Below are 26648 nucleotides of genomic sequence, written 5' to 3' on the forward strand. Positions count from 1 at the left end.
TGCAGAGAATTCCGCAGATGATTAAGTGTTAGCATTGAAAAGGCCCATGCATATGCGCGGCGGCCGTGTAATATTCCAAGAAGTCCTTCAGCGCCATTCCCTATGATCATTTGTGTCCATGATGCCCTGAGTCCCCTGCTATTACCTAGTAAGTCAATTCGAACTCCAGATTCCATCTTGATAACCTTGCCGTTGTACCGTCCGTCCGAAAAAGAATCATGTCGATGTCATTGTAGTTTACGAGCAGAAAACGGTGATTCCACCTATGGCAGTCATAATAACACCAAGCCACAGCAAGCGATCGGGATCGATGACCTTCTCCTTCGACACAAGGCCCTCCAAGCTGAAGTATGACTTGGTGTCTTCGCTCATTTGGCGTTTTTGCTTCTTAGCCTTTGAAGTGATCGGATTCAGGACGCCTGTAGGTAGGATTTGCGGTGGCCTGTACACGAGGTACATGGGATGCATGGGCGATCCGTCATGAGCGTACAGGTCCAGGCGTGGGATATCATGATATGGGTCTACCGAGATAGTAAAGGACTGCAGCTTTTAGCTAACTTGCCTTGAATGTATCGACCAGGGAAACATACCTTGAACTCCTCGGTCTGGTTATATCTCGTGTAGGACGTCAAAGGTGTGGCACATGGATCTGATACCAGCTGGCGCCCATCAACCGCAATCGGGGTTAACACCAGCGAACCATCGCTCTGCGCAGTGTATGTACCGTGCTGCCATTGCATTAAACCCTTTGGGCAAGCTGGATCTTGGGCTGTTGTATTGTTTACACGTCAGATTGCGACTCTAACAAAGCAGAGAGTGAGCAGGCACTGACGATTGGCTATTGCGCGGTAGTAAGCCTCTTCATAGAATCCATCCTCGGTGAACGAGTATGAGATGCCGGTCAGGTTTGGCTCCAGAAATCTGTCGTTGATTGGATCATAGAATCCCTAGAGACAAGGCCGGGTGTTAGCCAGTTTGGCGATTCTGATGCGTCGACTGAGATCCCTAGTAAACAATGGTTTGGATAGAACGAGAGGAGTACAGCATACCGGACCTGTCACAACCTTACGGGACTTTGTCGTCCAGGTCCCTACTAGATCAGATACACTGGCCGCACTGGCAGCCGTCAGGAGGAGGCTGCAAAGAAAGTAGCCCGCAATCATCGCGAGTTTTGTCACACAGGAAAGATGAAGGCAAAGAAGAGAGGTGTTAGATAGTGGAAGAATGCCTGCCTGCCTGCCTGCCGCCAAAGGGCGCAGGCGACCCTTGAACGGGGGGCGGATGCGGTACAGTCAGGACCTTAGGTATGTGCAACAACCAGGGCCCTGCCGATCAACAACCATGCACATCATGGCAACATGCCAAGCCACGCGGTTCCAGTCATTGCGATATCTCAGACACTGCTCCAGACAATAAGCGGAACTTCCTATATTCATCATCCTATCTCAATTACAATCCACTGGTAATCCGCCCACAACTATTTCCTGTCAATATTTTGTCCCTATCCCTCAATCGCAAGGATGATGGCTGGTCTACAGGCGGCGAAGAAGGATCTCCGGCGGAGAATGCGGGATGCGCTGCACAAGATCCCCGCCGACTCCATCACAAATCAATGTCAGCTCAGCCTCATGACCTTCACACTCGGTCTATGCGAACGCTGACCTCTACCAGCCAGAGTCGCCGCCAACAGGCTGTTTGCTCTCCAGGAATACCAGGATGCAAGGAGGATAGGGGTTTATCTCTCCATGCCGGCAGGGGAATTATCCACCACGGCCATCGTTCGGGATGCTCTGGCAAGTGGTAAGGAGGTCTTCGTGCCCTACATACACAAGCTAGAGTTATCGGAACAGTCGAGGACCTCCGTTATGGACATGCTCAAGCTAGAGTCGATTGAAGAATTCGAGGCTCTCCAGCCCGACAAATGGGGGATTCCGTCGCTGTCCGAGGTCCAAGTACTCAGGAAGATGAATTGCTTTGGGGGCAAAGGAGTCTCGCCCCAGCCAGAAGACGCTACAAAAGGACCTTACGGGCTCGACTTGGTTGTGATGCCAGGAATGGCATTTGATGAAGGGCTCAGGAGATTAGGGCATGGTAAAGGCTACTATGATCATTTTCTGACAAGGTATTCAAGAGAGGGGGCTGCAGGTAAGTCAACAAAGCCGAAGTTGCCCTTCCTTGGTAAGGAACAAGCACCCTGACACCAACGCAACCAACCATGAAATAGCCTGTTACTAAGTCTCGCGCAGTTGCCCTATCTCTCAAGGAGCAAATGCTTCCCCCGACCGAAGAGATACCGGTAGCGGATCATGACTGGCCTGTAGACATGCTCATCGTCGGTGATGACCGGTCTCTGGTGCGCCAACACTGATTTTCCGGGAAAGCGAGTCATATCGATCCATAGGTTCGTCTATTTTGCTAGAAGTGCAATATTTGTTTCCCAGCGACATCCGTGAAAAGCGAAAGGTAAAGAAGTGCAAACAAAGTCGTATAACGGCACGAGATCGGTTAAAAAAAAAACAAAATTCCCTTTTCCCTTCAATCAATCCCTTAACGCCCCGATAAGATCACTGGACGGCCTGGATGAGGGAGACGTTGTCGCCCTTGAGGAGGATTTGGCCTGTTGTAAAGTGGAACAACAGTCAGCAACTTTCCGTAACACACAAGCAGTTTGATCTTGCAATACGACTTCACATACCGAGCGGCCTCCGCTTCTCTTCCTCGGTCTTGGTAGCCATCCGAACCTCCACTGCGTCGTCAACGACCAGGTTCATGAACTCGTCGAAACCCTGTGCCGAAATTGTTAGCCGAGCGATCACAGCCACCAGAGAACACGGGGCCAATTACCCGGATCTTTCCTTCTATCCGGAAAGCCAGCTGCTCGTAAAGCCAGATAGACACTGTCGACCGTTGCTGAAGAAGCTTGAAGATGAAATGAATAGGCGCAAGCAGCGTCTTGCGAGCAGCTCCACCGCCTCCACGGCCGGTCATGGTGGGCAAACGAGATGCGCAAATGAAGGGAGGGGCTATGTAAAGTGTAAAAGAGAGCGCAAGGATACCAAGATCCTAAAAACTGCAGTTGTAAATAATGACGCGTTGATGGAGTTGCGCGGGGATCGGGGAGAGAGAATTGAAGGAAGAGCTCCGTAAGTTCAGGACGGTCGGACTCGGGGAAGTTCGACGGAGGGAGAGGGAGGCTCACACAGCTTTTCCGTTTGGGTCGATCGTCAGTGACCACTCACTACATCCCACCTCCACCACCACTAACTTACTACTAAGTCAATCTTCCCCTCCCTTCCTCTTCACTTTCCCCCCTCCTTCAAATCTTCCGCCATTTTAGTTGAGGATTTCTGCGCTTGTCTCTCATCTCTGAATTCTCTCTTTTAATGTTATTTAATGAGTGTATATGATCGCACTGCATAGGTGTTAAGCCTTCCGGCCTGGCTGAACCCCTCTTTCTCCCAACTCCATTACACCAACTTCCTCCCCCTCTCTAGAACATCCCAAACCCCCGAGTTGACAAACGATGACGAGCAAGGAGGGGGCTACAGGGCAGGCCTTTGGCCCGGTCCTGGCCGCGGTCGCTACCATGCAAGGAAATGTGTCGCGCGCCGAAAAAACGCATGCCCATGAATTCTTAGAGAAATTTCAGAAATCGGTAGGTTATCCTACCCCTCATTCCGCCACCTTGAATCAAGTTGATGCCGCCCATGATTCCGATGCTGACCATTTCTGGGCTTGTGTCTCTAGGTCGAAGCTTGGACTATCACCCATGAAATGTTACAATCTCCGGATGTTCCTGTCGAAGCCAAGTTGTTCGCAGCGACGACGTTGAAAGGAAAGGTGAATTGGTACTCCGACCTGGGTCCAGCCATTCCTGCCTGCTGACCCCAACAAGATCATCTTCGATCTCGATCAGTTGCCGACCGAATCTGTAGTCGCGCTCAGAGACTCTATCCTGAACCTGCTTGTGGGTTTCGCCGCGGGTCCTCGGCCAATCCAAACACAGCTATGCGTATGCTTGGCCAGTCTGGCTATTCAGATGCTTGCATGGAAGGACGTGCTCCCTACCGTGGGCGCTGCACTGGGAAGTAGCGCTGGAGATTGCGTGCTGGAGTTCCTAAAGATTCTCCCGGAAGAAGTAACGGAAGGCCGCAAGATCAATCTGAGTGTATGTTTGGCACGAGAAACTCCCTTTCAGACTGTTACTCTGCGATCGCGTATCCCCCTGACCCTAACACCCTGTCATTACCTAGGAAGATGATCTCACCATGCGGACAAAAGAACTCCTGGAAGATAATGCTGAGCAGGTGATGCACCTATTGATTCAATACGCTCAATCATCACGTATGTACAATATCACCCTGATATGTTCATTTCTACATTGCTGACCACAACCGCTTTTGTCATCACACAGCGACTGCCTCTACTAACCCGCGCCTCTTGGATTGTATCACTTCATGGATGCGCGAGATTCCGGCCGCCAAGATTGTGGAGTCGCCTTTGATGGACGTCATTTTGAAGGGACTTGATGACGACAGATCTTTCGAGGCTGCCGTAGACAGCATGTGCACACTGTATCGAGATACCCGTGAAGTCGACGATTCGCTTGCCATTATCCAAGCCTTGTATCCGCGCATAATTTCACTTCGCCCCAAAATCGCCGAGTTTGCCGAATCCGAGGATACCGATGCCTACAAAGGCATCACGAGACTTTTTGCAGAAGCCGGTGAAGCGTGGGTTGTGTTGATCGCACGTCTACCATCCGACTTCCGTGGTCTGGTCGAGGCAGTTTTGGAGTGTTGCGCTCGGGATTGGGAACGAGACGCAATTTCGCTGACCTTCATTTTCTGGTACGAACTGAAGCAGTACGTGACGCTGGATCGATACGCAGACGCCCGAGTGAATTTGAGCGACGTCTTCTCGCAGTTGGTGGATATCATGGTCAAGCACCTCGAATATCCTGGGCCCGAAGAAGGCGAGACGGATTTGTTTGGAGGTGATCGCGAGCAGGAGGAGAAATTCCGGCACTTCCGCCACTCAATGGGAGATGTACTCAAGGATTGCTGCGCTGTCATCGGGGTCACCGAGTGCTTGACTAAAGCATACCAGTTGATTCAGCAGTGGGTCTCCAAGTATGCGTCGCAGTCCAGTGATGAGCACGTCCCACACTGGCAAGAGCTTGAGGCACCACTGTTCAGTTTGAGGGCCATGGGACGCATGGTGGATCCTGAGGAAAGCGTCGTCCTTACTCAGGTTATTCCATTGATCGTGCAGATTCCCAACCAAGAGAAGGTGCGATTCCAGGCTATCATGGCACTTGCACGTTACACGGAGTGGACGGCACAGCACCCGGAGACTTTGGAGGCCCAACTAAACTACGTCATCTCTGGGTTCCAGCATAGCTCTCCCGAAGTGGTCCAGGCTGCGGCTTTGGCCTTCAAGTACCTGGGAACAGACTGTCAAAAGCTGCTTGGGGGTCACATTGCCCAGCTCCACACGTTCTATGAGTCCGTGATTGACAAGCTGAAGCCTGCGAGTCAAGAGGAGGTAACCGAGGGCGTGGCAGCAGTGGTTGCAGTCCAACCTCTGGAGAAGATCTATGAAACCTTGAAATTGTTCTGTGACCCTATCATGGCTCGCATCATGAACCTAGCGAATAACGCTCAAGATGAAGAAAGCCAACGGGCTGTTGCTGGTAGGACCGATGGCATACATTCATTGAGGATGACGCGCTGACTATATTATAGATCACATTGGGCTGATTACCATTTTCGTCATGGTCGTGAACCCATATGTCTCTCCCCGTGAAGAGAACCCCGCCGTCAAGTACTGTGGTGAGATCTTGCCCATCATGAGCACGATTGCGCTGAACTTCACATCATCCACACCAATCCTCGAACGAGTTTGCCGTTGCTGGCGCAATATGATCATCTCCTACCGAACTGCAATCGCTCCTCTACTGCCAACTTTGGCCCAGAGTCTTGCTAGTGGCTTCCAGGCGTCGCGTGAAGGATGTTTCTTGTGGGCCACTGATGCCGTCGTCCGCGAGTTCTCGGAGGGTGCTGAGTTTGTGGATGCGAACACAAGCCAGGCTGTCTTCCAGTTCTACGAACAGCAAGCAATTGCATTCTTGCGCATCCTCAATGATTTGCCTCCAGAGAACCTACCTGATGGTACGTGTCCATTATCATTAAGTGTCATTCGTGCGGCCTAGCTAATTAATCGCAACTAGTCATCGAGGATTTTTACCGTCTTTCGTCGGATGCGATCCGCTTCTATCCCAAGGAATGCATAACATCTGAGCTTTCGGTTCCCATTTTCTCGGCGGCCCTAAGCGCCCTCACCCTTCAGCAGATTGACCCTCTGATTGCCACTCTTCATTATTATCATGATCTGTTTAGCTTTGCATTCGAAAAGCCAGCGGTTTCCGAGTTCACCACGTCTGATGGCAATGCATATTCGACGCCCGTCGAAGTTCGTGAGGCAGTCAAGCGGCTTATCGCATCCCAGGGTCAACTGCTTGTCCAGCGGATCCTTACAGGCATGATGTTCACCTTCCCTGGAGAGTGCTTCCCAGATGCCTCCGGCGTTCTGATGTCCATGTTCGAATTGATGCCTGAAGATGCGGGAACCTGGTTGCAGTCCACTTTGCAAATGCTTCCTGCGGGTACGATGAAGCAGGGCGAGGCTGAGCGTCTATTGAAGGGGCTGTTTGACAAGATCCAGTCTGGTGAGACCCGGAAGATTCGGGTCTTGCTTCAAGGTAAGATCAAATTTACCAGTGGGTGATCGAGTCCCATTAGTTGACAAGTACAGACTTCACCAATTCTTATCGCCGCCGAAATGTGGCTCCCAGAGACGGTCTGGGCCGACTTGAGGCCACCCGATTCAGGTTCAGTGGATAGATGTTCAAATTGGAGGAGCCACGGGACTGAGCAAGTCAGGTCACAGCACCGCTAAGGATTTTGGGAGTGGTGCCCATCACCCACCGACGCTCGGCCTCTGGGTCGGGGCGGACATTGACACGAACACATTCCGCGTCCACGGCATCCATCTGAGAAGATTCAGAATGCATTTGTGCGTCGAGAATCCATTCAGACTGCCCATCATGTATTTTCTCACCCCAGCATCAGCATCGCCCATACACGGTTGCATCAGGTCGTTCTATAAGCATTCGCGGATGATTAGCGGCCACGACCCATCCGGCGGGGGGCAGCAAGCGGACAAAACAGCTTGCACGGTTACCCACTTTGTAAAAACGTGACACCATTAGTATTATAGCGTAGGAAACTTAGATATATTATAAGAACAATGGTACGCCCGTTACTTATAGCAGACCACGAAATCGACATAAAGTCTGGACATTGCCTGGCACGGGTCACTGTCTGACCTACATACTGTATGGTGCAATGAGTACGATGGTATTGGTGATTGCGGCCATATCTCAACTGAAAATCTAGCAGAGTCTAGCGGACTCACATTAGTGACATTCTTATACATGGGTCTGGAACGCAGTTTGTTTTGATGAATGTTGCTTCGTCGACACTGTGGAGGCATACCAAGTGGAATTAAGGAGATTGTGGAGGCCGGAATATTTGTACCTTCATTGACTGCTATCGCCGGGGAACAATTTTTTACTGCAAATACATAAGAAGATGCTCAAAGGCGATATAGACTTTATAAGGGTTAGCAATTTCGAGAACAGGTTGTGTAGTGTAGTGGTTATCACTTTGGATTTTGATACCAAACAAGTTCCAATAACCCCGGTTCGAACCCGGGCACGACCTTTCTTTTGTTGTTTTTTTCCCCCGCCAGTGCAGGCTGATATAGGAGAAAGCTCATCTCGCTTTCGACATAATAGTATACAAAGGATGCTTGAAGAGGGATCTGATATATTTTTTAACCGCCTTGTAATGGTTAAAAGATTATTCAGATTGGGCTCCACGTAGGTGTATATATGTAAGCTCACTGCGTCATTTACTAGCTAGTAGACATTGCTACAGTTTTACTCCTGGTCTATGCTTCGAACTTTACTACTCATTCGCTCAATGACAGATTCCTAAGTGTTGTTGAGACAACTTGTTGCTTATGTGCGATTGTTCTTCCTGAGTCTCTTGTATTGTTGTAGCTTTTGCAGCACAATATGTTCCCAGCTGTGATGTTTATATGTATATGCATCTCGCGTGTAATGAACATTCATAGTGTAGTTTGATGAGATCATCTAACAAGTATTTGAATGTTCTAGTGTTATAGCCGGGTTCCATGACTCTTCGGTGGAGGTGTACGGTATGCATTGTCAACCTTGAACAAGGATTAAGGTTGCGTGTAAAGCATTCCATCCCTCCATCGAATCCGTTCCGCCCTCCGATCGGGATCTGCCCCACCTTCGCAACAGCACGCGGTCTCTCCAACGACCCCGGAGTCTCAGGGTCCATCTAAGATCCCCTCATTGCTCATCTTTCAGATGTATCAGCCCTAGACTCCCACTTCTAATACAATCGTTTGATCCCAGGCGGCTGTCGATTCCGAAGACTGCGCTCACTCGGTGGAATCGGGAGCTGCGCTAAGTCGTGAGTTTCTTCGGAACCTCCCCGGCCATCTTCCCCTCTTCCGTCTCCAATTCCTGATCTTTCCCCAACAGCCTACAATCTGTCGTACGATAAACCTATCCTCGCGCGCGCTGCGCATTCTTTCGGCACCTACAGAGACCCGATACCGCCATTATACTCGGATACTTAGCTTCACATTCTTTCCCATAGATCGAAACCGTCCTCGACATCTGCCCGAAGCTGATCCGTCCCGCCCGCCGAGATTTCGGTCCCCACGGGGTCGCGCGAATCTACAATTGTACCTATCGCTCACGACCAACACACGCTCCCATTGGATTCTTCTCCATTCACTCTAGCTTCCTATGGCTGATCTCGCTACACCCCGAATCTGAGCTCGAGTTCTTGCGGGTCATGTCCGCCCACCGACAAGGCACTAATGATCGAATCTTTCCTTTGCCATATCCTTGCGCATGATGACTTCAGCTATCATTGCAGTAGCTCCCCCGGAACAGGGACTCCAAAGCTCCCGCGAGGAAACACATATGTCGACCGAAAACGATGCGGCAGATGCGGCGCTGGATGGCTCCTCACGGAAGAGGAAGAGAACTCGGAAAGTTCAGACGGATCGCAAATTTGAATGTACCTTTGATGGGTGTGGGAAGAGTTATTCGCGCGCAGAACACCTGTACCGTCATCAGCTGAATCGTTCGTTTCCCCACCTAAAAGGATTACTCAAAGGAGCGTAAGCTGACTAGCGATCAACCTAGATACCCCAAAACAGATCTACCGATGTGATTTTCCCGACTGCTACCGATCTTTTGTCCGACAGGACCTGTGCCTGCGCCATCGTGAACGACACACGACGCAAGGGTCTCAACTGCAGAAGCGGGACAGTTTCGCGCAGGCTACCGTAAATAATGCACCGACTGTATCAACTGAGCAGAACAAGCCGCCCGTGCTTAAGAAAACCCACAGCGAATCCCCGACTGGGGTCCCAATCTCTTCTCCCACACACAAATCAACCCAGGCGTCAGTTGAGGGACGGGTAGATTCCATCACCATCACCAATATCGACGTAAAATCCGCTGCGGTTCCCTCTCGGACAGGGCATTCGCCTCAGGCATACAAATATCCACCACTGAGTTCACAGCCGGGTGTTGAGCTATCAGATCCCACCTTTTCTCGCTCTGTTAGTCTGAGCAACCGAACCACCAGCTCCCCGGCGGGCCAGTCAGCCAGTACTTTCAGCCCCTCGGATTACCATACGCACCGGAGTCATCCATCGACTAGCATGTCTCTACATTCGGGCGAAACAGGTCAACAGAACCGAGGACGTCATTCTGTAAATGAAACGACAATCATATCTAGCTATATGGATGGGCAGTCGCTGGCAAATCCGGCACCATATGCACCGATGCCTGGGGATGGATACGCGGGTATCTTGGCGCCAGCAGTGACAACTTCAGCGCCGGCGACATTGGACACCGTGAGTACTTTTGATGCCTTGGACACTGTTCCCGGTATGATGGCTCCGGGGTCAACGGGGGCAGACCCTGGTTTTGACGCTCTGGCCTCCTGTGTCTACCCGATTTTTGGCGGAGAGACGCACAACCGGTCTCCCTTCGCAATGCCCGAGGATTTCACAGCGTGGCTGTTCAATGACCCTCTTCCCAGCTCGTCCTCGATGGGCTACCCATCTGCAACCAACATGATCCCGAACTACCTCAATGCGATCCAGCTGCAGAACCAGTTTTTGCTGGGCGATCCTGGATACGGGAGTTTCATGAACGGAGTAATTCCGCACGATCCGATGAGCGTGACTAGTATCCTGGACGCCGGGTCTTCACGAATGAGCCTCTCAAATGAAAAGAGACAGGAGCTTCTTGCGCTTATGGGTTCACGTTTTAATGAAGCAGCATACTCAGCAGTTGCAAAACGGAAGGATGCTTTGATGGAAGGTGATATGAATGACGACCGCCATGTCCTAGGACCGCGCATGATGGAGGCCTATATCGCATCGTACTGGCATCATTTCCACCCTCAATTACCCATCTTGCATCGTCCGTCATTTGTCTTGAACAAAGCCCCAAACCTGCTTCTGCTGGCTGTCATAGCTATTGGAGCGTCTACCCTGGACAAGATGTATGGATCAGACGTCACTGAGACCGCAGCTGAGCTGGCGAACTTTATTGCATGGCATTTACGTTGGGAGTTGTTCATGGATGCCGACTTTCGGCCTCCAGCCAAGCTGTGGGTCTTCCAGGCACTACTCCTCCTCGAAGTGTACGAGAAGATGTACTCCACCCGTGCACTGCATGAGCGAGCGCATATACATCATGATACTACCCTTACGTTAATGCGGCGTGGCAGTTCGTTGATTGGCCGCTCTGCACTAGATTCCCCCGCGAGCCTTAGAGACGATCGACAAAGTCGCTCAGTAACCGGGTCGACGTTGACTCCCGATTTCGTGGCGGAAGAGTCATGGACTCACTGGATCAAAGCCGAGGCTACAAGGCGGGTAGCATTTGCAGCCTTTGTGTTAGACTCTACGCATGCGACCATGTTTGGACACTCAGCCAAGATGGTGGCCCACGAGCTGCGTCTGCCTCTTCCGTGCGATGGAGCGCTATGGTCTGCAACCAATGCCTCTGAAGTGGCTCGAGTGCAATCCAGTCTACATGCGAATGGAGTCAAACCTCTCATGTTTTTGGATGGTCTTAAAAGGACGCTCAATGGCCAGCCGGTCCGAACCAATGCATTTGGACGCACCATTCTTATGGCAGGCTTGCTGAGTGTCAGCTGGCACATGAACCAGCGTGATCTCCAGGTGAGTTCGCTGGGTGTGCTGCAGGCATTGGGTGGTCGCGATAAGTGGAGGTCCGCCTTACTGCGGGCTTTCGACAACTGGCGACGGGATTTCGACGAGGCTTTGGGAACGTCGGAGCCAGGATCGTTTACCGGGGGTTACCGAGCGCGACATCCTTGGGACGAAGCCAATGTATTCGAATCGCGCGATGTCTTGCATGGACTTGCACATATGGCCTCCCATGTCGACATTGTGGATTGCCAGGTTTTTGCCGGAGCTGGGCGGCTCATGGGGCGCGCCATCACCCGAAAGGACTACGACGGGGCGCGCGAAAAAATGAACCGATGGGCAACTAAGGCCACGGCCCGCGACGCCACATTCTACGCTCTGAGGTTTCTGTCTGAGTGTCTGTTGGACGAGGAGCGGGTGCTCGATAATGATGAAGCCTACTCGGGACGGGATGACTACCTGCTCAACCGACCATGGGTCCTTTATGTTGCTGCTCTCGTGGTCTGGTGCTACGGGTACGCTCTCGAAGGCCCGCTCAATCACCCCGTCAAATTGGTTCGACCTGCAGAGCAGCGACATGACATGCAGCAGTTCTTGCGGCGGGTTGGCGGAGTTCGCGAACCCAGTGACCTTGAGGGGATGAAAGGATGCAATCAATGTATGGGGTTGCTGATGGTTCTCCGCAATGGGTTCACGAACACTCGCTGGGAGCTACTGACTGAGGCGGCCAATTTACTCAGCAGCTGTATCGACAAGCTGAATGGCGGCGCAGCCGCGTAATGTGGCCGACGTACTGGATTCTGGCAGTGCACATCACTGCAAGTCCCATTTAGTCGGCAGGCTTTTATTTAATCTTCTTGTATATCTAATTCGCTTATCGCAAGCTTTGCCAGAGATGAAAGTTGAAGCCAGCTACTTTTTTTTGTGGTAGTCAAGCTAGGCTTCGAAGGGCGTTTGTGACCATGATGTGACCAGGAATGTTTCATGAGGGAGAGGCCATGGCAAGGAGGTTTTTATGAGCTATTCAGTTCTTTAATCCAGTAGAACCGACCAAGGTTGGCGTTTCTATAGATCTGAACCCAGTACTGCGCGTATTGGAGCCTGAGGTGTCCGGTTACCACAACAACAAGCGCGGGGCGGGCGTCATTGCTTGTTTCGCTCCCTTCTTTGAGTCTTTCCTCCTCCTCCTCCACCGCCTCACCTCCTTTCCTCTTCCTCCCCTCCCCTCCTTCATTCCAGTCAATCGAATATCTTTTGGTGTTTACCCCCCCCACCCCCCAGGTGAACGTGCTGATTAATTTCTTCGTGCCAATTCATCGCCTTGTCACCTTCGCTTATACAGGAAGAACATTCCGTTTGTGGAATCAACAGAACAACAACCATGGTACGTGGCTGGATCTCATTGCTTATGGAGCCATGGCCTGCATTGGGGTTCCTGGCGGGCGGATGAGGAAATGCCCGGGCGACGACACCTTACGTCTTATTGCAGCGCGTCCGCTATCATTAAGACCAGGGATTGATTACTCAATTGATTGTTGTTGACCCTCTGGTGTTGAATCTACGAGAGAGTTGTTTGGAACCATGGTGGAATCCCGGCCCTCTCGTCTGCCCGTCCAATCCCTTCCGCCCCTCGTTTCCGCGGATCGCAGCCTTGCGTCGCTGGTTGCTCGTCACCTCAGCGGCACGATCTGAATCTCTCTCTTCTCTTCTTCATCCCCATCGCTTCCATTCCTTCTCTGCCGTTTCTATCTATCTATCTTTTATCGCATCGCATCTGAAGATGGCACACTCACCTCATTCTCACCACGATCAACAGGCCTCGACCAACTACAAGGAAGCTTTCTCGCTGTTCGACAAGCGCGGTACCGGCAAGGTCGCCATCGAGTCGCTGGGCGATCTCCTCCGTGCCTGCGGGCAGAACCCCACGTTGGCGGAAATTGCGGATCTGGAGAAGAGCGTGGGCGGAGACTGTATGCGCGCGCCCTTGATTCTGGAATTCCTATAAAAGAGGATTGTTGCTGACTGACGATGATCTAGTTGACTTCGAGTCGTTCTTGAAGGTCCTCAACCGCCCCGGAGGATTCCGCGATCCCGGCGAGCCCGAGGAATACACCCGTGGATTCCAAGTGTTTGATAAGGACTTGACTGGATTTATTGGAGTGGGCCAACTGCGCTACAGTATGTTCACGCTCGCTGGGCGATGAGAATAGGGGGATCTGCGATATTGACGATGGCTATAGTCCTTACGAACCTGGGCGAGAAGATGTCCGACGAGGAAGTCGATGAGTTGCTGAAGGCCGTTGACACTAGCTCCGGCGAGATCAACTATACCGGTACGTTTGACAACATCCCCACATCGATCGCGGGGAATTCAGCAAGACTGATATCGAGTTCTGCAGATCTCGTCCGCACCATCCTTGCCAACTGAACGACATACGATACCCTTTCCCTGACGCTTCGTGACGAAATGCCTCCTTTCTTCTTCCCTGCGCGATCCCTGTTGCCGGAGTTGTCGGCTTGAGATTAGATTAGTTCATCTGTTATAAAGTTTATTCCGCTTGTAGTGTATATGGAGCTGGCGTATGCCATTCAGCAAATTTGGAAATGCAAGACAGAACCTTGAGTCTATGTTGAATTACCAGCATCTTCCGATCTCTGAGCTGTAGACAGTTCAAAAAAGGGTAACTTGTACTTCGTAAAACAGTAGGACCAGCATACCCCAGGGCAAATCACGAACTCTCCATCCACCCAGCCCACTCCCGATCCATTGCCCCCAATTTCTCAACATCATTCGCCTCCATGACCCCCGTCTCCATCAACGCCCCCGGCAGAAGATACACCACCTTCGCCCGTCGATTTCCATCATCTTCCTCATCTTCCCCTGCTGCCCTTTTGTTGATCTCCGTCGACGGAAAATGCACCGCATCCAAGAAATACCCCACCACGACGCGACACCGCCCGCACCGGAGCAGCAGGCGCTTCTCGAACCCATCCTCCCGCCTCACCAAGGTGGGTTTCCGGTCTGGGATGGTGGTGGAGAGGAGGATCGTGTAGTGGGGCTGTTTCGCCGCGGCGTTCTCGGCCTTGGGGTTGTTGTTTGTATCCAGCTCGTCATCCAGCTCGTCATCCTCCTCCTCCTCCTCCTCTGCGCGGGGCAGCGGCAGGATCAGCGCGGCATCCTGGGCTGGGGGTTTGCGGCGCGGGAGGGTCGTGATTGTGCGGGTTGTGGCGAGGAGGAGGTGGTTGCAGAAGCGGCAGTGGTTTGTGTGGATGGGGAGTCTTTGTTTTGGTGTCGGAGCGGGGTGGTGTGGTTCGTGGGGTTGTTGGGGTTGGGAGTCGGGGTGTGGGTGTGGGTGTGGGTGTGAAGACATTGTTCTGCGAGACGTTGTTGGCTTTGATTTCGGGTTGGGATTCGTATAAGTTGCTGGTATATTTGTTGTTGAGGATGGGATGGAATTTGTAGGTTATGTCGATCTTGTGGGTTGTGGGCGGTAAGCGTGGGTGTAGATGTAGGTGTGGGTGTAGTGGTTAGTGGTTTTCAGTCATGTTGTATGTACGCGCGGAAGCTGGACTGAGTTGGAGTTGCTTGGAGATGACGGAAATTGATTGAATTGGAAGATGCGCGGGTCCACACTTCACTTCACCCCCACAGGGGAGTGTGTGTGTGCCTGAGGACGCAATCTCTCTCGGGACTCGGAGCACCTGCGGCAGAGCTACGGAGTACCTAGGTAGGTTAAGCTTCTTGAGTATTTAGGGTAGGGCTTATCGATAAGGGAACCTTAGGTTGCTGTGGGCTGTCATCGGGGAGCGACGGAGGGAGGACCTGCATGCATTTGGGCTGTGTTGGGAAAGCTTATTCTTGTGGTTCTTATTGATTACTTTGGCTGATGTATGTAGACTTATGGGCTATTTACAACCATGCGGACTTTTGTAGATCAAGTATTCCGAGTTTGCACAATCTCAACACAATGCAGACTGGCAGGTGTAAGCGATCTCTCGGAGTGTAGATACATTGTCGCACCCGCGTTGACTGAGACACTCGCAAGTATAACATAAGAGTGAGGATATATACAAATAGATCAGGTAGGATCCCTTTTCCCCGCATTGGGATCAACGCCTCTCCTTGACTCTCCCGGTAGCCTTCCGATGATACCCCGTTGCACAGGGCTCCTGGCTGATGTCTCTGTCACAACACGGATGGATGAAAGCCTCCGGCCACTCCTCCTTGCACCATTCACCAGCAAAGCCTTCCCAATCATCCTGGAAATAATCGTTATCAATCTCATAAGGCACTTGAGGTGGTAATGTCAGTTACCTGCAGATATCAGTGGCTATATGTCAAGACTTACTCGGGTGAGAATGGCAGCTCGTGCTCGTATTCTTCGTCACGTCGAAGTCTTCGGTGCAATTCTGGCAGGTTGCGTAACGGAGCTTGAGCTTTTTGTTATCGTCCGAGACGGGGACAGAATCTTGAGATGCTCTCTTTCTCTTGCTCCCGGCTTCGAGGGGTCCATCGGCGCCATTTGTGCTCTTGACTGATACGACCTGATCTTCGGGTGCAAGAAGCCGAGAAGAGAGGTAGCTTCGCGCTTCCGGAATGTCTGCACAGAGGTCTTTCACGATGTTTTGCAGGATTTCTGGGGAAGTGGATGTGATGGCATGCTCAAGCCTTCCGTCAACTTTTGGGTTGGGAACTGGCATTTTGAGTGTTGAGATACGTGTGAGTGTCAAAAATAGCGAATGCTGATGTTTGTATCGTCGGTTGGGGGTTGAGGCGAGCCGAATTGAGGCGTTGTGATTGAGTTTGTGTTGTTGATATTGTGACAAGAGACGCGTCGCGCTAATTGTCGATGGCGTATCAATAAGTCCTCTTAAGGTGTGACAAAGCGCCAGGAGTGTGGAGAAAACGGCTCTCGCATCATCACGTGTGACCTGTCAAGTGTCATGGCTATCGATGGCCAATAGCTCCGAGCTTGCTGAATCGGATTACTTTTTCTTTGAACATCAACGCGCACATGCAGCCACTTGGCTTTGTGATTTGATGCTTATCACGTTCTAGACCAGTATATAGAAATCTCGATCAGTTAGTGTTGAAGATTCTATACGAATCAGCATATTAGTATCGAAGACGTCCCATGAGTTTCCGCCATGTGAGTAACCCACTGATATAACGTCGACGGCCTCTACTCGTGTAGGCCACACAAGTGTATTCAGGTGTTGTCATCGGGCTCGAAGTCTCGACTTGGAGTGGGGTTGTATCTGCTGTGCTACGACGTGCTGGAGGAGGTTGGGCTTCGACCGGTTGCAGGCAGGAGGCGAGATAAATCTTGAAATCGGGACCCTTTGCGCACAAATCTCTCAGGATGTTCTGAAGATCTTCTCGTGAGGCACAATCGATGGCGTCGTCGAGCTCATAGTCAGCGGGTGTGACATCCTCCTTTGTGAGCTCCCGATAAAACTTCTCGATGGCTGGTTCTTCGGTGGCGGGATTCTTGATGGTAGGTAATCCGAGGTTATACTTCTCGATGGGTATATGACTCGATGGCAGGATTTCTGGAGATATCTTTCTTGATTTGGGTTCGTATGGAACGAGATTTAAGTCGACCGGGCCGCAGACGCCCCTATCAGCTACCTCATTCCCCAGTAAGGCCTGCTGCACAGCCTCAAACAGCTCTGCAGGAGGATCGCTCACTGATGACGGGGGCGTATCTCCGTCGAAGTTCACTGGGATGAAAGTCAACACCGACTCGTCTTGCAGCAACTCAGGATCATCTCGCCCTGTGCGTAACCTGTGGTAATATCGTCGATTTGATTTCCTTTTTGCTTCGAGTCAAGCCTCCTCGGTGAAGTATTTGTTAGGTCTGCCCCTTCGATTACTCATTGTGCCGGGAAAGAAAGGTCTGATAGCAGATACATCAGTAACGAAGAAACCACCGAGCTTTTAAGAAACGGAGTGAGCTAGCCAGTCAATAGAGCCATCACGTGATTACGCGTTCAGGACGCGTCTTTTGAGGCTGATTGCACAAAGTGAGGAATATCAAGTTTATACTACCGGTTTTCTTTGATGCCAGTCACTCTATTTCAACCCCGGAGGATTCCACCTGTGGAGACCGGCAGTGGGTCGGGTGGTGCAAGGGGTGGAAAGCTGTGGCTTCGAAATGACATCCTAGATTAGATAATTTAGTTGAGTGGCTTCTCATCTTCACCATGGTTTCTACTCATGATTATATCATCATTTCGCGTATGTTAGACGATTGAACCATGAGTCGACCTGCTTCATCCATAGAGGCTCTTATGTTGATTAGTACTGAATGGTTCTTGAACCATGATTGCAATCGCAATACTCGTGGGAGTATTCTTCTGAACCAGCTCATAGTTCTTTCTCTACAGTATCCTTGGCGCATGAAGCCGCGCATCGATGTCCCATTTGTATATGACTTGGCTCGAGCTTCTGGCCGATTCCCTACCGGAAGATCAGAGATAGGGTTGGACGCCTTCCCGCTAATATGAAATTTGCAACTCGTGCTTGTATCGTTCGTCACCTCAAGCTCCTTTGTAAGAGTGCTATACTTAGCAAAACATAAGCCCAATTCTTCGTAGGACTTGTCAAAAGTGGTTCGGCTCTCTGTTGCTTGCTTCCAGGGGAAAGCGAGCTATCGATAAAAAGAGATATACATCGCAAAGGGGCCCGACGCGACTATGTCGCGCCATTAGATTTCACTAGACTTCTTGGAGACAGCCCCAAGGTATTGAGGAGGATGAAAATCATCCACTCTTCATGCAAATCATTGCGGACAAATGGTTTCCAGCAAATTATTCCGACCTGTGGAATCCTATTCGACAAGGCTGAAGGGTATTCCTGCCGCAACACTCGTGGATGAATCCCGCTGGATGTTCCTCGCGGTATTGATCACTATCGACGTGGTGAATCTCAGGCTCGTCAACATCAGCAAAGTAGATATCGTAGTCGGGCTCGCCACGTGGTTCTAACCCGCAGCAAAGAGGTGGATCGGTTAGCACAGCTGATAGCGACAAAACATAGATAACAGGGTATAATTATGTGTCGGAGTTTATCCTACCCTCATGCCAGCGACAGCTCTTGTTTGTATTCTCGGTCAAATCGTATTCCTCTTCGCAATGGATGCAGTACGCGTAGCGAGGCTTGAATCGTTTCTGGGGGTTATCGAGATCTGCGATCGAGGTAGAGCCTTCTCGCTTTCTCTTGTTATTGGCCCCAGAGATTTGCGATTGATTGCTGGAATTCTCATCATCGTCGTCGACATCCTCCTCATCGTCGTACTCGTCCTCGCTGTCATCACTTCGGATTGAGCGGTCGTCATCGCTGGTGGGGACAGGTATCTTGTCCTCCGGTACTAACAATTCGGAGGCAATGAGGCCCCTCGCCTCAGGAATGGCGGCACATATTCTAGTCAACACGCGCCGGAGATGTCCAGCGGAGGTTGTATTGATGGTGTACTGGAGCTGATTATCCATGTCGGGGTAAAGGATCGTCATGCTTGCGGTATGGGTAGAATGGTGTAGGTGGGCAACGTAGAATACTCGCTCATTGAAAATATTGAAGATGAGAATAAAATGAGACTTGTTGTGACTCGCATGAGTTTCTCCAGGTGCGACGCGAAGGGAACACGCTACGTAATGTCGCGGCGGGAAAGAGCAATGCCAAAAGACCGGGGTCACTATCGCTAGTCATGGCAGAAGTGACGGTACTATTAGCGAGGCTCGAAGGCGGGGAAGCCGCCAGCCTTCCAACAACCGACTTGGTCTGATCTGAGTCTTCTCTTTCTAGTCCTAGACACTTTCATGTACGAGTTATGGCAGCAACGATATTCAGATTTTGAAACTCGCACATATCTAAGAGAATCTGGAGCCGAGTTCCTCCACGGCACATTCATGTTGTCTTCAGATCTTCCTGGACAACCTCCGCTAGTCCGCTCAAGGTTGTCCCCTCGTTCAGAATACTGAGAAAAGAGATGTCTGTCTTGAACGTCTGGTAAAACCAGGTCCGAAACTCTGCTGCCAACATACTATCCATCCCAAACTTGGTTATAGGTGTCGTGATGTCGATCTTTTCAACTGGGACCAAGATCAACGACGAAAAGCGTTTGACGACAACACCAACTATGGCACTCAGAATATCTCCACCCGCTTCCATAGGCGCTGCTACAGCTTCAGGGAGACCGGACGCAATGACTGAGCCACCAGAGTTGCTTTGTCGGTTCAGAGCACTTGAGAGAAGCAAGGCGCGGGCATCGTTCAGTGTCGGATTTGTGCCTTCGAAACCCTTCTTTCTGAGCTCCTTTAACCCGAATGGCTCCAGGCCGGTGAGAATGTGGCTCTCAGCCAGCGGATCAGTCGCAATGGAATCTCTATCAGGCTGAGAGCTAAGGGCTATATCTATGATCTAGAGTAACTCCCTCTCATTGATGGCTTGGATACCTTTCCTCAGCAACAGGGCTTCAATTTCTTGGTTCTCATGAAGATAGCCGACCTCAGAAATCATACCCAGACCAACGGAGGTAGCAGGGAGCCCTTGGGAACGTCTGTAACGAGCAAAGATGTCAAGGAAGTAATTTGCAGAGCAATAATTGGACTCGGTTGCTGTTCCCACACTACCAGAGACGGACGAGGTCATGAGGAAGAAGTCAAGGCTCGAATCCTTGCCATTGATTGCATTGTGAAGGTTGAATGTTCCGATAAGCTTGGCATCAATGCCGTTGTGCCAGTATTCATTGGACATGGTGGTCCAGAGGGATTCCTATCTCGCTGTCAGTGTCTTTAGTGGCACGTCAAAGTACGAAAACGAACGCTAAGGCCCATTGCTGCTTGAACAACCCCCCCGATATCGCCGTCAATCGCCGCAACACACCGTTCAACGTCAGCATAATTGCACACGTCGCCGCGTATTACAATCACAGTCGCTCCGCAGCCACGCAGGTCCTCCACAAGATTACGCGCTGCTGGTTTATCACTCCCTGAGCGGCCAAGGAAGACGAACTTTTTTGCTCCTTGAGCAATCATCCACTTTGACATGCTTCTACCGAGTCCGCCAAGACAACCGATCATCAAATAGGTCTTCTGATCTGAGAAGTGTGTGTCGTAGGAATCCTGAGCAACTGTACACTTGATTGAATACGATTCAAAACATACCTTTTGGCTCAAGCCGATAGCTTTAACAGAAACTTCGACATGATTACCTGAGAGCTCGGTTTTCGCTCCGACATCCTCTTCGAATGCGAAAGTATCGAAGTTGCCAAGCTCTTGGATAGTAAGTCTTGCGGCCTTCGTGTCGTGAAGAGGTTTAAGCGTTAGAACTTCGTCCTGCTTCATCCGGAATGTCTGATTCAGGTGTTCGTCAGGCACGAATCGGCTAATATGAGCCATGCCATTTCTTTCCACATATTCGAAGTCGGGGTTCTCAAGTCGGTCAGCATCTTCGATTACAGCTATCAAATTGCGAGCCGTTTTCTTGCTCAAAGCCTCAAAATCACTGGCATGATACACAACGAACCGCAGAGATGGCTGCTCGAGCATGATTGCACGAGATAGACCCGAGACTAGAGCGTATTCTGGGTGGGTGCCATCCATTAAATCCGCTCCAGTGAGCCAGATCAGATTTGATGCGTTATCTGTCATAAGCTTAACCTTCGTCATTTTGGCAGCAGTCAAGGTCGAAAGGATAGGTTTGTGGAGCTCAATAGTGCTCACGACAGTTGGCCTGCTCTTGAACTCAGCGATTGAGAGTTGCCGAAGCGGCACTCTACGGATATCCCTTTTGAAATAAGCAGCCAGCATTGGGGCCATGAAGTCATTGAACGCTTGGTCCCCTTCTTGCTCAACGACAAGAATGCTCGTCATTTTAGGGTCCTTTTGATCACTGTTCTTCAAGCGTCGGAGTACCACTTTCTCGCCCGAGCCTACCACCGGGAATTCCAACACAGGAAGCTCGAGGTCGAGACGTGGCTTGTTGCTTCAGACCCTATCAGTCCGATGAGAATACCTCCATCCTTGAGTAGTCCCTGTATGAGAGATAGCTTCTCGATGCCATAAGCCATTCCGCTTTCTCCGCTTGGGAGAAGAATCACATCAAACATCTTGCCCGTTTGCGCCGTTGCTTTGTCGGACCTGTCTTCGACATCTTCAAACGACACAAGACGTTGGGCGAAAATTTCGCCATCTTCAGAGACATAGCCACGATAGTATGATGCACACCGTGAGAATGCAGTCTCAAACCGAAGCATGTCAAGGAGGTTCTTAGTAGCATCTGCTCCTGATCCTCCAAGTTCAAGGATGTCGAGAGTGGGATTCTTGTGTGCAACAAGGTCGACAACTGCAGTAAAGCTGACTAGATTGTTTGGCAATGAGTTTCGCCGTGTGGCATTGAATGACTTTACATATGTCGCAAGATGAGATGATTCTTGAATTTTCGAGATGTCAGGCTTCCACACGACACGGAGCATTGGATGACGCTCATCTTCATTCTGATCTGCAGCGGCGCCTTGGAATGTAATGAGCTTGACATCCTTCAACTGGGCACATACCTCGCCATTGCCGTCATGAAGTTCGGCATTGATTTGAATGACCCCCAGACCCAATGCCTCAGATTTGGCATCGATGATCTATTTTGAAACACCTGGTGGTTAATTTGGAGCTCTAAATCTTGCTTCTGTCACCGAAGTCGGGACTTTGCAGGGAAGATCTGTCAAAAGACCGGCGGAGCTTGCGATGAGACCGGTCTGGAATAAAGCATCGATGGTGATGGGGTGAACGATGTACTCAGACTCCACCTCTGTTCCGCGTATACTTCCAGTCTTGTACGGCACTGTGGCTTGAGCATAAGGAAGTTTTTTCCTGCGGTGTGTGGCCACACTTTCAATGGTTCTGAAAGAGTCACCAAAATTCAATCCAACTTTGACAAACCTATCGTACCAGTTTCGAACGGCAAGCTCTTCGAGTCCCAATCTCTCAACAGTGATTTCTTTTCTCAAAGCTTCGCAGTCTTTGTCAATTGACACCATACCAGTTGCATGGACCACAGCGCTGTTGCCGTTGTGCGAACTGATTTCAAATTGATGCCATCTATTGGAGCTTGTGGTTCGTGAGATTGATGCTCGGCGGATAGTGGTGAAAATCTCAACTCCAGGGTCATTTGTATCTGGAGAGAGCTCAAGAGCCTTTGTGATATGAAGATTACGGAATGTCACCGTTGGATTGTCTTTCTTCTCGATGGAAAGGACCTGGCTCGCAGCCTCGATACCCATCGAGAGGTAGGCAGCGCCGGGCAGCACAACCGCTTGGCCCAACTTGTGGCCTTCAACTCAAGGAATGTCGCGAATCCTGAGTTTGTTGCGCCATATTGTCGTGACTCCAGTGCCTCCTGGCATCGCTGCTCCAATCAGGTCGTGGTGTGGGTACTTGCGGGCTCGGAACTCGCGACTCTGCCTGCCCTGATACCACAGTTCGGTACCATCGTAAGTCCACCGGTACGGCGGGAGGTCAGCCATCACGGACCCTTGCCTTTCCAAGTCGATAATCATGTCAACTGTTTCCACATGGTTGACTTTGGAAAAGTCGATATCGTGTCCGTGAAGGAAAAGTTGTCCCATCTAGCTCAGCATGAAATCCACTGCATCTTTCCCTCTGGACAAGACGTTAGAGTACTGAACGTCAGCCTCACTGAGCCCAATTTTTGCTCTTGTTTGCTTTATAGGTAGTTCAAGTGCGGAGTGCGGTCCAATCTCAATCAGATGGTACTTTGAATGCTTCACTAGTCTTCCAAAGGCATCGCTGAATAAGGCTGGGCTCTCCAGATTTTCTCGCCAATAATTTGGGGAAATCGCACCGATGACTTCCTCGAGGTGAACAGAGGATACCCAGCGTGCATGATGAGTCGCTGTCACCGAGGTCAGTGCAGAGAGTCTTGCTTCCAGCAGCTCTTGATACTGTTTACCGATCAGAGTCATATGATGAGAATGGTAAGCACGCCCGTCAGTTTTGAGCTTTCTTGCAAAAAATTTCTAGACTGGAGTTCTGAGAATAGCAGGTCTATCCCAGTAGCGTCGCCACTGACAGTGACGGACTCGGGGCTATTCACGCATGCGACTTTGACCATCCTAGCGAGACCAAGCGCGTTTATCTCAGCCTTGGCAGATTCATTGTCCAGGCCTGCAGCCATCATGCCTCCCGGAACGGGCTGGCTTGCAGTACTGATAACATAGCCCCGATAGTACGCGACGGTGATAGCTTGAGAGGCCGTCAAAAATCCGGCGGCATAAGCGGCCCCGATCTCCCCAGAGGAGTGGCCGATAACGCGCTCAGGCCTGATGCCACATTTATTCAAGAGATTCACGTATGCAATCTGTATCGCTGTGCATACTGGCTGTGATCGAGAAACATGGTTGATCTTTGCTGGGTCCGTAGACTCGGTCAGGACAGCTTCTAGGGTCCACGAGGGTGCTTCGGGAAGTGCCTGGAGTACGGCATCCAGATCCTGAATTGTGCTGCGAAACGAAGGAAACTCATTCAGAAGTTCCTTTCCCATCTGAGGCCATTGAGCTCCCTGGCCGGTAAACACGAAACCTATCGGCAGCACGGAGAAGGTTCCCATGGCTGTGGTCCGAAATCTCTCTGGCTGGAGGTCATCTTTCTGAGTGGTTTGACCAACAAGTGCGAAACCACGATCAGACAGTCTGGAGCGGCGCGTTCCCAAAGTGTGCGCAAGATCAACGAGATTAAAGATGTCTGGTGATGTAGCAAGTGCGGCCGCTTGCGCTTCGATAGCGGATGGATTGCTCGCGGAGAGCGGAATGAGGAATTTAGACCGGCTCAGGGATAGTGTCAAGGAGATCTCGTCGGAGGTAGTGACATACGTCTGAGGAGACTCCAGAATGGCACTGTCGAAAAATCAGCGTCGAAACTTTCTCAGTGCTTGTAGTGGCTGGCTTACTGGCTATTGGCACCTCCATAGCCGAAGGAATTCACACCTGCTCGTCGAAAGTGCTTTCCACCGACTGACTTAATTGGAAATCTCTGCTCCTTGGTGACAACTTGGATTCCCCATTCTTTTTCCTTACTCTTCGGGTTGAGCTTCTTCAATCCGATGGTTGGAGGAATGTGGCCTTTCTCCAGAACAATTGTGGTCTTGATAATGCTTGAGATTCCACTGGCAGCTTCACCGTGGCCAAGATTTGGCTTAATCTAGTGAGGCAAGGCCATCAGCTCCGGAAAGGCTTCTGGGAATTACAGACAAGAGCTTACTGATCCGATATACAATGGCGGTGCTTCGATTCGACCCGCCCCAAACACACGCGAGACCGCTTCTACTTCGATCGGGTCACCGACTGGAGTCCCTGTTCCATGACATTCAACATAGCCTGTCTGAGAGAAGTCATGCAATCCTGCCTTTGCGTATGCCTTCCGGATCACCGCTTCTTGACCGATGGCACTTGGCAGAGTGATTCCAGGTGTTTTGCCGTTGCTTTTTAAATGGCATGTCAGCAAGCTGCAAGCTCGTATTGCGCAAAGCACGGTACAGTACCTATTAACTGCGGTTCCTCGAATGACAGCACGAATCGGATCACCGTCTTCGATGGCCTTGCTTAGTTTCTTGATGAATAGAGCCCCAACAGCCTCTCCTCTCCCATATCCATCTGCAGATGCATCGAAGGTATGACATGTGCTGGTTGGAGACAAAACACCAGCTTTCATAGTCCCGATGTGCTGCTCTGGAGATTGAACGAGATTGGCAGCGGCCACAATCGCCGCATCACACTCGCCGGCGTCCAAGGCAGTACAGGCAAGATGGAGACTATACAAGGAGGACGAACATGCGGTATCCAGAACAAAGCTAAGTTAATCAGCACACATCTTTCCAGGCACAGAAAAGGAGCGCACCTTGGGCCCCGGAGATTGAAGGTATGGCTGATGCGGTTGGCGAGAATGGTCGTTCCCATTACGGTTGCGCTAAGTCTATGGAAATACTCGGAATCCCCGGCCTGCATTGTCCAAAAATCCATGGCAAAACTTCCGACATAGGTACCGATATTGGCCCCGGATACCTTCTCAAGAGGTACCCCAGCGCTTTCGAAAGCTTCGTACACCACTTCGAGCAACTTCCGCTGCTGAGGGTCCATGTACGTCGCCTCGAGGTTGTTAATCCCGAAGAAACTGTTCTCAAAATTGCGAATGTTCTCCTTGAGAAAGTATCCGCCTCGCATGTCAAGGCTGCCAGGTCTTTCAGACCCATTGGGATGATAGAACCCATCAATGTTGAATCTAGAAGGAGGGACATCACCTTGGCCAGACCCTTCGGCAACGAGTAGCTCCCATAATTCCTTTGGAGATCTCACACCCCCGGGCAGCCGGCAACCTAAACAGATGTCAATCGCTAATGCTCATCATGATCGGAGAGCCTCATACCAAGCCCGATAATAGCGATTGGCTCGTTCTCAAAGGGGCCGTCACTGACTCCATCGGGTGTTTGGAAGTCAGATACTGAAACGGTTGGAGAGAACTCGCTCATTGCTCCTTCCAGTTCGTTGAATGTTGGGCTCATGTCGTCGACTTGAGGCTCTAAAGGCTCATTCCTCTTTCGTGACCAAGATATAGCTGTTTCGAAGAACTCCTAATTTACCAGTGGCTGTTATATCTGGACTCTTTCTGCTCAGCCAGGAAGAAGGCTCTTTTATATGGAGCCTCGATTTTCTGTCTGAATTTCGAGGTCTCCTTGTCGGAGTTCGTAAGCTACAAAGAGTATCCGAGACAACACTCTGCATTCCACGATATAGTCCATCCTTGAGCATGACCCTCGAAGACTGACCAGGTCTATGTCAGACAATGATCCCAAGACACAGGTTACGCTACGCCAGCTCCGCTTCTCCTGCGGTCCGGACGCCTGACTGTCATTCACCCTCCATTCTTCAACAACATACCGATATACCGCTCACACATCCTTTCGTCACGTCGATCCTGAAAGGATAGAGCCTGAAGATTACCTGTACGCTGAGAAGAATGGGAGAAGATCAGGATGCACGATCCTTGAAGCATTTTCTGATTCGCCTATCGCTGGTCCTCCGATCTCACACTCGGAGTCATCAAAGCCCCATAGACTTTCAATGAGCAAGTTATCGACTATGGAGTGAATGGCTTCGAGGTGCAAGGTTCTGAAATCCAGACCAGTTTACTACGAGCTCACTCAAACATCAACAGCTGGCTCAAAGCATACCCTACGCTTCGAGGCGGAACAAGGCCTGCGGTTGTGGCACGTT

General features: G+C 50.8%; 8 protein-coding genes and 1 non-coding gene across 9 annotated transcripts; 5 read left to right on the forward strand and 4 right to left on the reverse strand.

Annotated features, from left to right (window-relative positions):
* Positions 1-11: 11 nt before the first annotated feature.
* Positions 12-1297, reverse strand: BO66DRAFT_390563 (uncharacterized protein). The gene is made up of 4 exons (XM_025647038.1): positions 1050-1297; positions 833-947; positions 591-769; positions 12-540 (listed from the first exon to the last, which is right to left on the reverse strand). Exons 1-4 carry the CDS (start codon positions 1161-1163, stop codon positions 238-240), a joined length of 711 nt encoding a protein of 236 aa, XP_025505525.1. The 5' UTR covers positions 1164-1297; the 3' UTR covers positions 12-237.
* A 223-nt stretch (positions 1298-1520) lies between these two features.
* On the forward strand, positions 1521-2368 carry BO66DRAFT_370870 (5-formyltetrahydrofolate cyclo-ligase; the record flags this gene model as incomplete). The annotated part of the gene is made up of 3 exons (XM_025645433.1): positions 1521-1614; positions 1672-2178; positions 2247-2368. 3 exons carry the CDS (start codon positions 1521-1523, stop codon positions 2366-2368), a joined length of 723 nt encoding a protein of 240 aa, XP_025505526.1.
* BO66DRAFT_390564 (small nuclear ribonucleoprotein E) lies at positions 2087-3160 on the reverse strand. Its single transcript, XM_025647039.1, has 3 exons — positions 2845-3160; positions 2696-2786; positions 2087-2617 (listed from the first exon to the last, which is right to left on the reverse strand). The coding sequence occupies exons 1-3, from the start codon at positions 2986-2988 to the stop codon at positions 2565-2567; spliced, it is 288 nt and encodes a 95-aa protein (XP_025505527.1). The 5' UTR covers positions 2989-3160; the 3' UTR covers positions 2087-2564.
* A 363-nt stretch (positions 3161-3523) lies between these two features.
* BO66DRAFT_470151 (nuclear import receptor MTR10) lies at positions 3524-6905 on the forward strand (the record flags this gene model as incomplete). The annotated part of the gene is made up of 8 exons (XM_025652775.1): positions 3524-3655; positions 3748-3840; positions 3896-4168; positions 4254-4344; positions 4415-5695; positions 5748-6173; positions 6233-6763; positions 6817-6905. The coding sequence occupies 8 exons, from the start codon at positions 3524-3526 to the stop codon at positions 6903-6905; spliced, it is 2916 nt and encodes a 971-aa protein (XP_025505528.1).
* A 799-nt stretch (positions 6906-7704) lies between these two features.
* BO66DRAFT_t114 lies at positions 7705-7787 on the forward strand. The gene has a single exon. It is a non-coding gene; the product is annotated as a tRNA-Gln (tRNA).
* A 1235-nt stretch (positions 7788-9022) lies between these two features.
* On the forward strand, positions 9023-12144 carry BO66DRAFT_319317 (putative C2H2 finger domain protein; the record flags this gene model as incomplete). Its single annotated transcript, XM_025643643.1, has 2 exons — positions 9023-9254; positions 9317-12144. 2 exons carry the CDS (start codon positions 9023-9025, stop codon positions 12142-12144), a joined length of 3060 nt encoding a protein of 1019 aa, XP_025505529.1.
* A 500-nt stretch (positions 12145-12644) lies between these two features.
* On the forward strand, positions 12645-13989 carry BO66DRAFT_390566 (putative cytokinesis EF-hand protein Cdc4). Its single transcript, XM_025647040.1, has 4 exons — positions 12645-13334; positions 13402-13542; positions 13605-13697; positions 13764-13989. Exons 1-4 carry the CDS (start codon positions 13145-13147, stop codon positions 13790-13792), a joined length of 453 nt encoding a protein of 150 aa, XP_025505530.1. The 5' UTR covers positions 12645-13144; the 3' UTR covers positions 13793-13989.
* On the reverse strand, positions 13940-14950 carry BO66DRAFT_390567 (uncharacterized protein). The gene has a single exon (XM_025647041.1). It carries the CDS (start codon positions 14733-14735, stop codon positions 14094-14096), a length of 642 nt encoding a protein of 213 aa, XP_025505531.1. The 5' UTR covers positions 14736-14950; the 3' UTR covers positions 13940-14093.
* A 524-nt stretch (positions 14951-15474) lies between these two features.
* On the reverse strand, positions 15475-25936 carry BO66DRAFT_400146 (uncharacterized protein; the record flags this gene model as incomplete). Its single annotated transcript, XM_025648712.1, has 19 exons — positions 15475-15656; positions 15714-16296; positions 16355-16419; positions 16528-17153; positions 18188-18350; positions 18444-19067; positions 19411-19773; positions 19822-20140; positions 20191-20490; positions 20533-21299; positions 21383-22001; positions 22056-22693; positions 23060-23324; positions 23453-24275; positions 24329-24579; positions 24640-24859; positions 24920-25189; positions 25276-25750; positions 25801-25936. 19 exons carry the CDS (start codon positions 25934-25936, stop codon positions 15475-15477), a joined length of 7689 nt encoding a protein of 2562 aa, XP_025505532.1.
* Between the last annotated feature and the right edge of the window lie 712 nt (positions 25937-26648).

The sequence above is a fragment of the Aspergillus aculeatinus genome, assembly GCF_003184765.1.
Source record: "Aspergillus aculeatinus CBS 121060 unplaced genomic scaffold BO66scaffold_15, whole genome shotgun sequence".
In the NCBI taxonomy this organism is placed as follows: domain Eukaryota; kingdom Fungi; phylum Ascomycota; class Eurotiomycetes; order Eurotiales; family Aspergillaceae; genus Aspergillus; species Aspergillus aculeatinus.